At 43.4% G+C, this 15,459-nt stretch overlaps 2 protein-coding genes across 7 annotated transcripts in view; one reads left to right on the top strand and one right to left on the bottom strand.

Annotated features, from left to right (window-relative positions):
• Positions 1-3,412, top strand: part of LOC143474547 (low-density lipoprotein receptor-related protein 8-like) — a 54,431-nt gene extending 51,019 nt beyond the window's left edge. The window contains exon 18 of one of the 3 annotated variants that reach the window (XM_076972051.1): positions 759-3,412. In XM_076972051.1, the coding sequence (XP_076828166.1) occupies positions 759-1,090 (332 nt within the window). In that variant the 3' untranslated portion in view covers positions 1,091-3,412. The remainder of the gene's footprint in view (positions 1-758) is intronic. The other 2 variants (XM_076972049.1, XM_076972050.1) reach the window with 2 other exon arrangements.
• A 490-nt stretch (positions 3,413-3,902) lies between these two features.
• LOC143474549 (KN motif and ankyrin repeat domain-containing protein 4-like) lies at positions 3,903-13,980 on the bottom strand. 4 transcript variants are annotated; one of them, XM_076972053.1, is made up of 10 exons: positions 13,791-13,980; positions 10,883-10,958; positions 9,161-10,753; positions 8,587-8,674; positions 8,075-8,410; positions 7,897-7,984; positions 7,554-7,773; positions 7,194-7,336; positions 6,563-6,763; positions 3,903-4,456 (listed from the first exon to the last, which is right to left on the bottom strand). In XM_076972053.1, exons 2-10 carry the CDS (start codon positions 10,896-10,898, stop codon positions 4,346-4,348), a joined length of 2,796 nt encoding a protein of 931 aa, XP_076828168.1. In that variant the 5' UTR covers positions 10,899-10,958; positions 13,791-13,980; the 3' UTR covers positions 3,903-4,345. The 4 variants fall into 4 exon arrangements, with proteins under 4 accessions (XP_076828168.1, XP_076828167.1, XP_076828170.1 ...); XM_076972052.1 differs by having other exon boundaries at positions 13,817-13,980; XM_076972055.1 differs by having other exon boundaries at positions 8,075-8,407; positions 13,817-13,980.
• Between the last annotated feature and the right edge of the window lie 1,479 nt (positions 13,981-15,459).

Here is a 15,459-nt window from a genome sequence, read left to right as displayed (position 1 = left end):
TGTTTGTGTGTGGGTGTCTCCCTGTGTCCATGTCAAGATTTGCATTTTTGTGTGTTTGTGGGTGTCTCCCTGTGTCTGTGTCGAGGTGCGTGTGTGTGTGTGTGTGTGTGCCTGACACTGATGCATTGCACACAAATTCTCTTGGCACTATCATAGGACAGTTTACAAAGATCAAGAAAGATTCTACATACTGCAATGCAGAGGAGGCTCCATATAGAAATGCTATGAAGTAATGATTTTGTGCTACCTGCCTAATTTGAAAAAGATTTTGTTAATTAGCATACCTTTTAAATATGTTAGATAAGAATATAATGCCTTCATGTAAAAAAAAAAAACTACAGTAGTTCTGCCAAAATTTTCATTGCTTCTTTTTTGAATTGCATAAGAAAAAAAAGTTAATTTCTTATGCAGTGGCTTCTCTCCTTTCTGCTTCTCCGTGTTTCTCTCTTTCCTGCCTTGCTCATTTATTCCACCCATCTGTCATTCTCACTCCCTCCTCACTGTCTTCTTTTGCTGTCCACAAGTTTCTCTCTTTTTCATTTCACGTCAAGTTCCTTCATTACTCTTTGTCCCTGTGTCTACTCTTTGTGCTCACTCTCTCTATCCCTGTGTCTCCTCACCCCCTCTCACTCTCTCTCTCTCTCTCTCTCTCTCTCTCTCTGCTCTGGCTGCCTTGTCAGTCATTCCACCGCTAGTTCTAGCGTGTGTTAACGTCTCCCCACCCCCTCCCCCCACGGCTGTGTGTTAAACGCATGCAGTTCCTGTCGTTGCCACAGTGGTGTTCGGACTGGCCTGCGGAGCCGCCTACCTCATCTACCGCACCTGGAGGAGCAGGAGCACCAAAAGCATGAACTTCGACAACCCCGTCTACCGCAAGACCACCGGCGACGCAGACGACGACGAGATCCACATCGGGCGGACAGAGGGGCTGGCGGGGCACTGCCATCCCTACCCGGTGCCGGTGGCGGGCGTGGTCGGGGGCGGTACCACCACATGTCCACCCTTCATCACCCTCCCTCTCGGCAGCGCCGTGCCCGACCCTTCCACACACTGGTACACGGAGCAGCCCACCATCTCCAGCACCAAGTGACAAGGGGAAGAGGCCCACGGACCCTGTCATGGGGCTGGCACGGGGCCTGGTACAGAGGAGGACTACGAGATTATGGCCGCCTGCAATACAGAGGCTCACAGCGATATTTAGGTCGGTGTGGCCGCTGGTGTCCTGAGCGAAGCGTTTCACAGTGAGATAGGCTGGACTGACTCGTGATTTATATGCAGTGTCAGCTCGTCGAATTTTTTCGGGAGTCAACAGTCTGATTTCTTTGTGATTAAAAAAAAGAATTTTATCTCAAAGGAGTGAGATTCACTCCAGGCTAAATTGAACACAGTGACAGACGATTGGCTGATTCGGTGCTCAGTGACCGAGACGATTGGCTGATTCGGTGCTCACTGACTGAGACGATTTGTTGATTCGGTGCTCAGTGACTGAGACGATTTGCTGATTCGGTGCTCACTGACTAAGACGATTTGTTGATTCGGTGCTCAGTGACTGAGACGATTTGCTGATTCGGTGCTCAGTGACTGAGCCGATTGGCTGATTTGGAACTCAGTGCCAGGTAAAACAGCAAGACCAGCATCCTGAGTGTGGGTTCGCCGTGCCGATGCACCGCACTGTAAGGGTTCACTATCAGGACGCAGCAGTGTTGTTATCATCTTGCTCCGTTTATATCGAGTGCTGCTTTTACCCAATCTCCTCTTCCATGTCCTCGCCACGTTCTTCCTCCTCCTTTCTGCCCCCGCGGTGTTACCGTGGCGTGCACTCCTTCCCTGGCAGGGGTGGGGAATGTGGAGCAGCTCCGTAGGGGAGCGTGAGCAGGTCAGTCAGAGGGCAGCGGGACAGGTGCACACAAAGAGTGTTGCTCACTGTCAGCAGGTGTTTGTTCAGGACTTGGGCCCTCCAGGTCAACTTCTGGCAGTCGCAGGTGATAAGTCTCTTTCTTTCTCTCTCTCTCTCTCTCTCTCTCTCTCTCTCTCTCTCTCTCTCTCTCTCCCTTTCTTTGTGCACTCAAAAGCACTGTGTCAATTGTTACATTAGCATTATACTAGAATTGAGCTCAAATGACCTAAAGTACACTTTTAGGTAAAAGGTGGTGCGGTCACGTTTAGTTGCTATGCGAATGGAACATTCCAGGTGGTTTACTTGGGTCGTGGGGAGGGGTAAGAGTTCAGAACGTGTACTGACTGAAGGGTGTAGTATGGTCTCAGGGAGGTGGAACACTGTGTGTGTGTGTGTGTGTGTGTGTGTGTGTGTGTGTGTGTGTGTGTGTGTGTGTGTGTGTGTGTACACAGTATGGTGTTACTCTGTGCTAATAATAAAATTAGGCTGTGTATTACCTAAAGAGATAAAGCCATAGGTAATAAGACATTTGCAATAAAGAAATTACCATGCATACAATAGACAGTTTGTCTGTCTTAGACCGAGCTGAGCAGACTCTGGGCTTGACATGATGCAGTACTCCTCCTACTGTTAAACCGTGCGGTGGTGATTGGAAGGGGGTTTTACCCATTTTACATGCTATCTTACCGTGGAATTGCTTTTTTAGCTAAATCTTTGAATCTGAAAATCCAAATAATTTATTCTCCAAATAAAAGTCCCAAACGGCCCTGTTCCTGTCCCGTCCCTCCATGACATCCTCGCTGCTTAACGCACTGACTTTACATAGAATGTTACCTCACTGGTGTGGATTAAAATGGTTCAGATTTCAAAATAAAAGTTTTGTTCACCTAACTGAGAATAAGAGTTGGGTTAGGTTGTGTGCAAGTGTGTATGTGTGTGTATGTGCGTGTGTGTGTGATAAAGCCATCCAATAAAAGTGTTGTGTGTCTAAGCTACGATATGTAGATATGTTTTCATACAAATACTTTTGATACCGTAATGTAATATATGTACATAAGATTTTAGATTACTGTTGACCATGGATTTGTTTATTTGTATAAAATAGGGGGTTTCCTTAATATAAATATAACTTCCATTATGCCAAAGTTTGTGTTTTGGTGGTTTTCTTTGCTGTTTTTATTCTGTGTCTTCATTCATGATGGTGCTTTTTAAAATCTGCTATTGCAAATGACATTTTTTAATTGAGTTTTGTTTGTGCCTTATTTCAGTTTCTTTGTTACCTGCTTTACTCTGTAACAGAGACATTCATTTGTGACAACAAGGTCTCCCTTGCTTTTCTATCAAATGTAGTAAATATGTCTGCTTATAAAATTGCATTTGAAACCATTTCTCGCCACCTTTCTCTCAACCCCTTACCAGAACCTCGTCTTTCATTGCTGAGCTACAAACGAGCCCCAGTTTGAGCTCGAGAGGGTTTATGGGATTTAATAGGTTCACCCTGAGTGTGGGGCAGCTATGGCCGACCCGAAGCTGACGTTTCTTGTGACAAACGGCGGAGCCCGTCCGCACACGCGGCATCTCTTCCTGAATTGAAAAAAAAAAACGATGAACAGGCCAGGACACTCGGGTGGTTGTCCAGAAACTGTTATGATGGGGTGCAGTTCAAAGACACCCAGACAGAAATGAAATAGCATGCCATAACCCACGAGATAGATGGCTTAACGTCTCCATTAATCTAATGCTCTCACTTTTAACAGAAGGTTGAAGCAAGGTAAGGTGTTTGCTGGTAAGGGCCTTTTGATGGCCTTGCTGTGGGTTTTATTGATGCTGGTCGACGGGTCTCCGGGGAGTGGGCAACGCATCGGAATGACAGCCCTCCTGGAGTAGACGGGCTGTCTGCACCTGCTGAGCTGAAGGTCACTTCAGTAACCACAGGCATATGACGAGCAGGACAGGATGCCACCAGAGTGAAATTAGAATAACAATTAGACATAAATCAATAGAGTACAATTAGTTCATATATTGTGCAAAATCAGCTACGCTATACAGCACATTAGGAGCAGGATGAAATTTCATTTAGTATTGCTCATTTATAACTTCAGCTGTTAGAGAATACATAATCCTTGACACAAATATATTTATGTATTATACAGTATATGTGGTCATTCCCAACAAAAGCAAAACAAATATATAGATACATATTTTTTAAATAAGTGGCAGTAAACAAAATTAACTGGAGATATTGCAGATCTCTGAGTTGTCACCTGGAACACTGCATGACAAACATTGATGTGAAAATCAGCTAAAGGCTGTAGGCCTACTCTTGGTCATAAAATGGTTTCTGCATGCAAGGCAAAATACGAGAGAGTTAATGAAATAAATAACCAGCCTGCAGGGCCTCTCTCTCTCTCTCTCTCTCTCTCTCTCTCTCTCTCCCTCCCTCTCTCTCTAAGCCATCTTGCATTTGTCCTGGCCCTTGGTGTGGGTGCGGGCTTTGAGCAGGTCGGCTATTTCCGTGTGGGAGGCCTGCGTGGCCAGAGACAGCGCGCTGCGGCCGCCCTGCGGACAAAAGGACAAGAGACGGAGCCGTAGTGGGTGATGTTTCCGAGAGGTGGAATTTCCACGAACATGAGCAATCCAGGCAGGCTGAGCACTTGAAATCTCTCACTGGACACAATGCATTGATGTGCTGCCCATTGCAAGTAACAAAAACCCAGCCTTACAGGACATCTGCCAGCCTTACAGGACATCTGCCAGCCTTACAGGACATCTGCCAGTCAGACTACTGAACCAGGTCGTTATCTAATTTCTGCCGACTCACTTTAATGCCAGTGATATGGGCTGAACCCTTCACATTTCTAACATACATATGGTACACTGCTGCTGTCCTGTCTCACGTTTGCCCTCCTGCTCAATTCACAATGTCACGTGTCCCCTCCTGTTCAATCCACAATGTCATATGTGGATCTCTGATTACATAGCTCTGCTACTTATCCTCTATCACTACATACTTGCAAAGTCATTATGTATTTATGTTCTAGTATAGCAGTAAAAGTTTCTTGTATATATTGGATTTTAGATTTTATTTTGTAGCTGACCTGGACATTTGTGTATGGGGCAAGGAATTGTGAAAGAAGTAGGTTTGGCTAAGGACTCAGCTAAGGGTTAATAATAATAAGTCATTATCATACAGTGCCTGAGGTCAGAGATGTTACTGGAATTCACAGTTCACTTAGCGCTCATGTAAAGAAAATTTTGAAATTGATATTTTAAAAAGCAAGCCACTATACTATAAAGGTAAGTTTGTGTAAGAATAAGTGAACTACATTTCACATGGCCTCATGCACAATGCAAATGTGTGTTTCTTCCTTTTTAGCGACACTGGCATCGTGGTGGATGGAGTCCTTTAATCATTGGTTTCAAATATACTATAAAGCTACACTCATAGATGTTATCGGGATGAAGAACGGGGCTGGCCGCTCTGCGGGAAGGCGGCTCTTTCAGTGGTGGCTTCTCCAGATGCAGAGGACAGATTGCACATCTAGGACTAATGCAAGGAAAACGTGACTCGACTTAAAGACCAACTGTGGAGGAGCAGCTTTGGCAAATATCATTTTGTCACATATACACCCAAACCTCTCTCTTTCCCTCTCTCTCTCTCTCTCAGCATCTCTCTCTTGCTCTCTTTCACTCACTCTTCCACTCTCCTTCTCTCTCACTCATTTCCCTTCTTTCTCCGTTTCGGTCTCAGGGGAAGGGAGAAGGAGTGACTGGTTGGGATTATCGCATTTGCCTAGGAAGGTTTCCCCCAGCAAAGAGTGATGAGATTATTGGCTTGTTCTAGGGCTTTGATTTTCATGCACAAGTATATCTTGTGCTCAGAGTATAATCCACACTGTCGTTTAGGCTAAGTTCTTTTGAACCAGGGATATGTATAGTAAGTCAAAGTTATCTCATAGCTGAGTCGTGTGAAGTGTCTGATGAATGTCAGAAAAACATATTTACAGCACTTTACAGCAGAGAAAAATGCTGCTAAACACAATCCTACAGGAACTGTAGTTGTGTCCACTAGGTGGCGCTTACTTCTTAACAACACAAAGAACCTGTTCCCACAGAGCTGAGCTCAGTCCAGTCAATTCAGTTAAGCTGCAAGCTTAAATGAACATGGCAGTGTCTGAAGATAATATATGTGCATTACTGCTGGTGAACTTGGACTGCCTTAAAATATCCATCACAGTTTAGCTACCACAAAGATTCAGCAGAGTATCCAGGCCAACGCTGATTTGACCAAATTGTAAGTCAGCAGTGTTTTATTATGTTATGATGGATTATTATTTATTGTTAACACTCACAGTAAGTTCTCATTATACTGCCAGAAAAGCAGCCTGAGGTTTGGGGTTTTGAAAGTTCAAAAAATAATATCAAAGTTGCCATAAATTTATGTGGAAAATACACATTCATCCTCTATCCTGGTTCAGGTCATCTTTTCCAATTGTGTGTTCTGTATACTGAGCTTTTTTTCTCTGGTCATGAATAGCTAGCATCTTCCCTGATGATCATAAGCTGCTGCTTTCTTTACCATGGTTAGGAACAGTAAACAAAACTTGTTTTAGCAGTCAAGACTTTTTTTTATCATGGCAGTATACTGTTCTGAACAGGACTTACCTTATCTGTTAGGTTAACGTCACAGTCAGGGTCGTCGAGCAGAATTCGCACAATGTTGGTGTGCCCCCGATCACAGGCGCTGATTAGGGCCGTGGTGCCCGCCCGATCTTGGGCGTTAATGTTTGCTCCGTGTGTCAGGAGGAGACGCACGGTGGACGCCCGGCCGTGCCTGACTGCCAGGTGCAGAGCTGTCTGCCCCACCTTTAGAGGACATGACACCAAGGACTATGAATGCAAACAGATGCTGGGACGTTTTAATCACATATCGCACATAATATCCTAAATCAGGGTTGTCCAGATCTGATCCTGGAGATCTAACACACTGTCGAGTTTAGTCCCTAAGACATTACAAATATGCCTTACAAACAAGGTCTAGAATTTGAATATGAGAGGCAGATGAAATTAGGATTAGAACTAAACTCTGCAGGGCAGTAGATCTACAGGACTAGACTTAGTCACCCTTATCCTAAAGCAAAAGAATCATGAAAAGTGCAATCAAGAGTACTTCATGGAAGGAACATCTGGAACAACTTTAGTCCTCCATGGTAACTGGACTGGATCAGTCCTGGGGCATACTGGGACATACATAGTGGGACAACTGGACATCAGCTGAGACAGCAATTTTACTCACCTGACCTACGCGGGCATTAACATCGCCAAACTCCATCAGTTGCTGAATCACCTTGATGTCTTCTGGAGAATCCACGGATATAAGAGACGCCAGCATTATGGCTGTGTATCCAATTTTGTTCCTCAGGTCCACTTCACACATACCTGTAGACATTATCAGGCACTTCCATAAGTACCATATGTTTGGGGGAATTTATGTCAGAATAGTATTTTGGTGGAACATTCAAACTCTCTGGACTGATGTGAAAATAAAAAGTGTGAAAAAATAAATAAATAAATTCAGAGGTCATCTGACTTTTTTTGAGAACTGTTTGTCAATTTTTTAACTTCTAGTCACTTGTGTTCCCATATTGTTCCTTACCTGTGTCTAAAAGGAGTTTGACAATGTTGAAATTGGAATGGGACAAGCTGTAATGCAGGGCTGTGTTGCCATTGTCATCCACCATGTTGATGAGAAACTGAAGGACAGTGGGTGTTTCCGTGGCCACCTCGTTGATGTACAGAGCGACGGTGTTGGCGCATGAGTCCTCCTCAGCTGCTATGTGGAACCACTTCTGGAAGACCACCATCAGAGCTTGCCTCTGTAAAGTAGAAGGTTTAAAGAAGAGTCGGTTTAAAGTTTTATTAACTGGTCTCAAACAAGCTTCAAATGAGACTCAGAAGATTTGTGTAATTTAGAGTGAACATGCCGGCATCCGAATTACCATTTCATCATTTGGTTCAGCCACTTCATCCATATGTTCCTTCAGGAAGTAACATGCAGTCATAAAGTCTTTGTCAACCTTTGTCTCCCTGGAAGAAATAGAATTTGATTGTTGATTATCGATGCTATTCTTACTATTGGCAATTTACCTAAAACATGCACACATGATTTTATCTTACCTGCCTCCTTCACCTTGTGATGACTCCTGTGACTCAGCTACAGAACATGTGCTGTCCTGCTTAACATCTCCATTAACTGGCTGGTCATCTAGACTTTCAACTTCACTTGTCTGCTCTTGGATATCTGTCTCTGTCGTGATATCTTTTGCATCACCGCTGCCATTTGTGGTCTCTGGAGGGTCATTTCTTCTTGCTGTCTGCTCTGTAATGGCCGGTGTAATACTCCACAGCTGTGGTTGGATGGCTTCTGTTTGGAGAATCTCTTGATCAACACCTTGATTGTGCTCCTTTAGGACTACACTACTCTCCCCTACATCTTGTACATCACCAGGCCTGCTGAGATAGAGCAAGATAAAGGCAATACGTCAGCCTTTGGATAATTACATTTGATATGTTCATTGTAATGTCTGTTGTACTCTGACAAACTATAGATGTAAACAACAATTACTAAACTTAGACAGCTCCAACAATTGTGCTATGTCTGGAAGTATAACTGAGGTACCAGTCCTTACCTCTCTCTAGCACTGACTATTAAGGTAATTTCTCCTTCTCTGCATTTATCCACCACAGGTATTTGATCCTCTGTCTTGGACTCTTGAGCTTAAATGAACAGGAAAGCAAAAGATATACAAAGGGCTTGAGAAATTAATATGAATTAGACATTCTTTGGATATTTATTATTTGATAGGTAGCTTTGTGTCAGAACTAAGAACCGCATGGTTGAATTGAAACCTGTAGCGTTGAAGTAGCTCGTCTTTTATTTGTATACATACTGACTTTAAATAAATGCTGTAAGTGTTAATTTAACACTGGGGTTTTTGGTCAGTGAACAGAAGGAAGCAGATTCCACCAGGTGCCATCCAGATGCTCTCTTCCACACTGGAAAGTCCCTCGCCATTTCTACAAACTAATTTTGCTGTCTTGAGCAAAGAGCAGGTCACGAGAGATCTCCAGAGGAGCAGCCTCTGTTACAGAGGGACATGCTTGTAATTGTTTTTCCATGGTTAAATAAAGTTTCCTTCATCCCTTTAAAGTTTTTAGGTTTCTGTGTATTTTTCAATAAGCCTTTGCATTTTGAAAATTTACCTGGCGTTGGCGCCTCTCCTGCTGCAGACACATAAACTGAGAGGAGGCTGACGAGACTGGCCAGCTGCTCTTGGATGGAGCAGACGCGTGGTGGCAGGTGCTCGGAGGAGAGCACTCTTCCCGATGACTCCACTCTGCACAGACATTCCCACTGCTCATTCAAGAGCTCTTGAACTCTTTTCACATGGTGCTCCATGTCTGCATGCGATCCTGCAGGTTCCCTTGACATGAGGGGTTTAACGTCCCCCTCTAAACATGCTTGGCCACTGTTACTTGGTTCCTGTGAATGAGTTAGAACAGACTGTTCTGACTTTAATGGTTTCACTGACGTGTCCTTGGATGAAGGCTCTGTCAGTGCTGCGTTGTCCACGCGGTCTAGGTGCGTCGCCGCACTCTCGATCCTGACCCAGACGTTTTCAGTGTTTTTGGTCAGCTCCTTTATTCTCTCGTCTTTCACGCAGCTCTCCTGCATCTGCTCCGTCAGCAAGTCTTGTGTTTTGTCCAGTTCTGACTCTAGCTCATGGAGTTTCTGTTCTAGCATGACAACTTTTCTCTGGAGAGCCTCAGTAAGAGACTTTGTTCTCTCGCCATGATCTAAAGGATCTTTGATATCTTTGACTATCTTAGTCACTTGCACACCATCACCGATCCCCATGAAGGCTTTCTCAATGCTTAAGGGTATCACCATTGCATCCACTTGCTCAGATGATGCCTTGACATTCTCTTCCAGCTGCTCATACTCCCGATTCATCCAATCATCATTTGATTTGTTTTGATCCTGCACAGCTTTTGAAAGTTCTGTGACTGAAATAGAGTCTGAAGTAACGGAGCTTTGTGGTTGACTTCCAGAAAATTCCGAGTGCCCCATGGAACCATTTTGGGATTGGACTTTGAGGAGGAGTCGCTCTCGCTCCTCCTGCAGGATGCATATCTGGGCTCTGAGTTCCGGTATGTCCTTGACCTCTCCCTCGAGCTCTGCCACACGTTGTAAAGCTGCAGTGAGCTGCTGAAGAGTCCCATTCACCCCTCCAATCTTTCTTTCTGGGCTGTGGAAGACGTCTTCAGAGGACCCATTTTCTTGCGCAAGATAATCCCTTGAACCGTTGGGGCTGGTTGGGTCCTCAGTAGACTCTGAGTGTTTCCTTAACAACACTGTCAGGGGTAAACTGGAGGCACGCAGTAAATTTGGCCTTACGTGAAGTCCCAGAGGCTGTTCGTCGAAAGCTTGAATGGTGGCCTGCATTTCGACAGCTGTGAAGGAATTGCAGACAGTCTCTGATTGCCTGATAAGACCGGCGGACCCACTAGACTGCTCAGAGTCTGCAAGTCGAGACTTGGGAAATAAGGTGCCAATGGAGTTCCACTGAGGAGCTCTGCAGCCGTAACCGGGCAAACTGAGGTTGCGAGATAGGGAGCCTGCGTAGTGGTTGCGCTGTTTACGTTGAATCTGCACTCTCTTGATGGTGTTCCCCTTTTCAATATCGTCAACATACTTAAGGAAATCGAGGTCTAAATGAAATCCATAGGGTGTCTCGACAGAGTAGGGGAGTGGCCTTCTGTGACTTCCATTTTCTTTTGGAGAAAAACCATTCACTGGGAAAAGACATACAGTACAATCAGGTTCATGGAACAGCGTATTGTATAACATTTTAACAAATGGGCTGCTTGGTAGCCTGCAGTCTGGGCAAAATTGACGGATTGAAGGTTTTTATAGATTCGTACCTTTCTGTGAATCCATTATGTGCGGACCTCTGTCATCAACTCTGCCAACGTGATGGAGTTTTCCTTATTTGCTTACCTGTATATACAAAGTTTAAATGTTGGTTAGTCTGTATCGATTTGAAAGTGACAAAACAAACAGACATTGCATATGCATGATATTGTCTAACACTGCTGATTTTCACAGCCTCCATACACAGAAGACTATGTGTGGCTTTTTCTTCATACTCACTAACCACACCCGACTGTCTCCCTCAGTCTCTCTGACCACACGGCACAGAGGGGGACCACAAAGGCAGCCACAGGCCAAACAATGTAAGCTATGCAGTAAACACACAAACAGCTGAGACCAAACACTTCCACTCACTTGCATGGAATAAGTAACTCAGATGTGCCTCTTCAAAGCTCACTCTATACCGACCGAAAATCTTCTTATCAAAAAAAATCTCCTTCCTTGGTGATCCTAATGTTTGTCTGTCGTCTAGAGATGATCATCTCCAGAGATATGATCAGGTAGAACAGTGCAAACTTAGGAAGAAATAGGGGCAGACCACTTTGGTGATTAGAGGCAATTTAAAGCACCTGGACAAAGTCAGCAGATCTGTCTAAAAAGCTGATGTAACAAAGTGCAAAGCACACTGGGCCCTGTCCATACTCTCAAAGTTTGCTTTCTACACTGTGTTGCACCAAAAGAAAAGTGCAGGGGTCCTCAAGCAGGAAATGTAATATGAAAAAAAAACAGCCTTGTGCATCCTGAAGTTTCATGCAGGCATGCTCGCACCCTGCAACCCAGCTGCTGCCGTGACTACACAGACACGCAGGTGATGACCCCTGCGTTTGTCATCCACATTCTCATTGGTGCAGACACATTCTACTGACATGCATGTGCGTGACCACCAAGGCATTAGCAGGGCTTCTGGAGATACAGTGATATGGAGGTTGTCCCAACACTAAGAGCAAGGGGTCTAAAGGCTACTACAGTCTGCCTGTCTGAATGTTTCCATTTCTTCAGGAGAAACGTTCCACTTCTTCGGCTAAGGAACAAGCCAAGTTTGAACAATAGAATAACAGCAATTACTTTTTTTTTTAGATTAGCTATGGATAAGTTGGAACATTATGAAAGGCTATGATTAAAATGTCATTGCTGCTGCTTCCATAACCTTTTACACTGTTGACTGATTTATGGTAAATGTCTTAACTGAGACATGTTTGGTTTTAGTATGTAAAATAGTATCTCCTCTCAGTCTTAGTTATTAGTTGCTTTAAGCAAAGTATCCGTAATAAAGACAACACCCTACACCGCCACTGAAAAAAAATACTCTGCTTATTTAATACATTTCTTTCCACTGCATTCCTTTTTGGACCACAAATTGGATTTGAACCCAATACAACTTGAAAACTGCTACTGCCTTCAAAAACACATTTTTTAATGATGCACCCTGTGAGAGCATTTTTCAGATTTCAGTTCAGGCTATATGGAGAGGGAACGCACACTATGGAAATCTGAGAGGAGCAAACATCATTTTAGTCTGCTGAGAAAATTTCAGTCGAGCACAGCTACACATGCCAGAATGGGAATACAGTTTAGTCAGATTTGCCCTCAGTGATTCAGAGAAATGTAACCACATGCGTTTATAGTGAGAGCTGAAATTCTGGCTGTTGGTCTAAAGCTACAAACAGCTTGAGAATTAGTTTTTTTTTTATATGATACGCCACATAAAATCTTAAAATCTTTTTAGTTGTAGAGCAGTAAGTTTTGACCTCGTACACTGAAGGTTTGTGTTTTGTCCGTCTCTTTCACTCACACCCACACACATGCGAGTGTGCACACGCACACACACACATACATACATGCACACACACACACACACACACACACACACACACACACACACACACACACACACACATTGAACGCTCCGGTAAAATACGTTTTGTTCTTCCTGTTTGGCCCTGTTAGTGGTGTGGTTTCCTCGGCACAGAGTCTCATTCCTTCTCCTCTATTTGGAGTATGGGTTTAGGACCAATGCCAAGCCTGAGTCCGCCAGTCCTTCACTTTGTGTGTAGAGGGTGTGGCAGGCTCAACTGCATCTTCTGCTGGCCTTTAACATTGACCGTTTGGGACAGTAGGAATGGGTGGGGAGTCATTCCAGCATTAGTACTCTTCACTACGCTGTCCCAGCTCTGTGGTCTGTGACAGTGAAAACTCTGTCCCAGAGTCTGTTTTCCAAACATTAGAACTGCACAGTCGGCACTTTCTATTTCTGATTTTTTTTCTTTCGTTCTCTCATATACACACATTCATCTTTTTTTCTTCCAAGTGTTTTCTTTAAAAATGACTTTGATTCCTTTTAATCTCTTTGTATCTCTTTTAAAAAATATTTTTTCATCTTCCTCTCTTTCTTTGTGACCTCCATAATGTCTTTTATCCTTTCTGTCTCGCTTCATGTCTTTCCTGTTGTTTTCTTTTTCCATGTCCACACTGTTTGGACCATGCAGATCATCTGGGCTTTAGGCCAAAGGCAACATGGGCACATGCACAGCAGTTACATGAGTCACGGAGTGTGAAATTGCCCTAAAGCAAAAGCAGACCATGTAGAATACCATATACAATACCAGAGTAACAATCTAAATACTTCAACTTGAAATTACGTTCAAAGTGGTTTATATCTAATGTTACCTTGAGCTATCTTGGAGCAGACCTGCCCATTGTCATAGGAAAACAATGACTTCATGTCAAGGAACTTAAATCCCCTATTTGTGAACAGTATAGTATACCACAGGAAAATACTGTTTAAGAAAATAAGCATACTGAAAAAGAAACCTTTTCTGCTGAAGATTTGGAAAGACATCATAAAGACCACCGTGACAACTTTTTAGCTCAGACAAAACACAAAAGGAAATATATTACCGCAAATGCTATAAGTTTGGCGTTACCTCCCCACTGCTTCTGTTAGTCTGTGCCAGTCTGGTGTCTTTGTCCAAGAGCTCCCTCTCCTCCTCTCACCCACCACGAGACACAAGAGCCAGAGCAAGTGGGAGGCAAAAACTCCTCAAGAAACGCAGACATGAAATTCTCTGAAAACGTAAGCTGGGATATTGTGTGTTGACAACACAGAGGCTGTGGCTGTAAAGGCCATGCCTCTCCCTGTGCTGCCTGTCCAATCAGAGCTGGTGGGTGTGGAGAAACCCTGAGCAGAGATCCAATAGGAACAGAAGGGTTGACCATAGCGCAGTACAGAACTTGAGAGACATTTATCAAAACAAGGCCCATGTGTTGGGAAGGGGGGGGGGGGGGGTCAAAGTTTCTTGAGGTCTTATAACAGTGAGAGTGGCTGAAGAGTCATGGTTACTTGTATTACATGCACATGCTTGTGTAGTTACATGAATGCACATACGGTAAACATGTAATTCAATATAGTGAGGCTCATCATTGTAATGAAAAAAAATACCAAGAGGGCTGTGAGAGAGGCCCACATAACTATGTTACGGTTTTTCAGGACATAAATACTTCTTTTCCTTTCTCTCATATGAAAATAATCTGAGCAGGACTACCCAAAACAAGAAATCACTTACATACTTAAGACGTTTTCATAATTGCTTAAATGCATTTCCTAAAAGAGTACACTAATCAATGGGTAAAATATTTTAATAGACTACTGAACATTTTTCCATTGTCTCCAATTTTTTCATATTGACATATGCATGAACCATAAACAGACAGAATCACACTGTCAGTTTTTTTATGTCAGAATTTAGAAAGTTCTCATTTGTCAGAATCCAAAACAAGACATCAAGAAATCAAGCTGTACTGCCTTCATTTTTCTACATTTACACATCACTTTTATCAATATATAAGTCATAAGGAATGTTTCTACGCATGTTTACACAGTTAGAATGCTTTAATAGAACAAATGCTAAGACAATTGCACAGATTTGCATTAGATTAGGATCCCCATTCGGATCCCTGACAACTGCCGTCCTTGTCACTGGTCCAACACAATCCCAGTCAGAGTTCTGAAGCTTGAAAATGAACAAAATCTTTCTTAAACTTGTTCCTTCCCCCAACCATGATGTGGTGTAAATGGCCAAATTTGTCACCCAATTTACATCCCTTTTGACCCTGAACTATGAAAGTTCCTTCCCCAACAGCCTACAGTTCACCTTTAAGTGTACAGGAAGACAAACAACACAAAAACAACCCACCACATTTTCCAGACCCACCATGGTCTCTGGGGTAATTAAGAACTAGTCAGCTTGGACTATCATCTATGCACAACAGCTATTTTCTTCATGGGGCTCAGAAGAAGGTATTCAACAATATGGGTTGACATGGCTACTTCACATTCTTAGTGCAAATCTCTTAAAATCAATGAGGGGCCTACAATTTTATACGGATGTACGATTTGGCATTCCTGCAGCATCTTAAGGACCAACCTCCTAAAGACTTCAATCTCCTCAATGATAAAATATACTCCTATTTTAGGCCTCAAGTTGCAACCACCCTGTCCACAAATAATTATTCAAACCTTTCTTCCTGCTTGAGCACAAAACGCCACCCTAAAACCAAGTGAAAATAT

Source organism: Brachyhypopomus gauderio, chromosome 14 (assembly GCF_052324685.1).
Source record: "Brachyhypopomus gauderio isolate BG-103 chromosome 14, BGAUD_0.2, whole genome shotgun sequence".
NCBI classification, from domain to species: domain Eukaryota; kingdom Metazoa; phylum Chordata; class Actinopteri; order Gymnotiformes; family Hypopomidae; genus Brachyhypopomus; species Brachyhypopomus gauderio.
This window is presented reverse-complemented; position numbering and strand designations above follow the sequence as displayed.

Bases quoted from the DNA above. Each gene is read 5' to 3' on its own strand.
- LOC143474549 (XM_076972053.1), bottom strand. The intron at 7,337-7,553 runs GTAAGGAACAAT...TAATGTCTACAG, and splicing joins CAAACTCCTTTTAGACACAG to GTATGTGTGAAGTGGACCTG. The intron at 4,457-6,562 runs GTAAGTCCTGTT...TTTTGTCCGCAG, and splicing joins ACGTTAACCTAACAGATAAG to GGCGGCCGCAGCGCGCTGTC.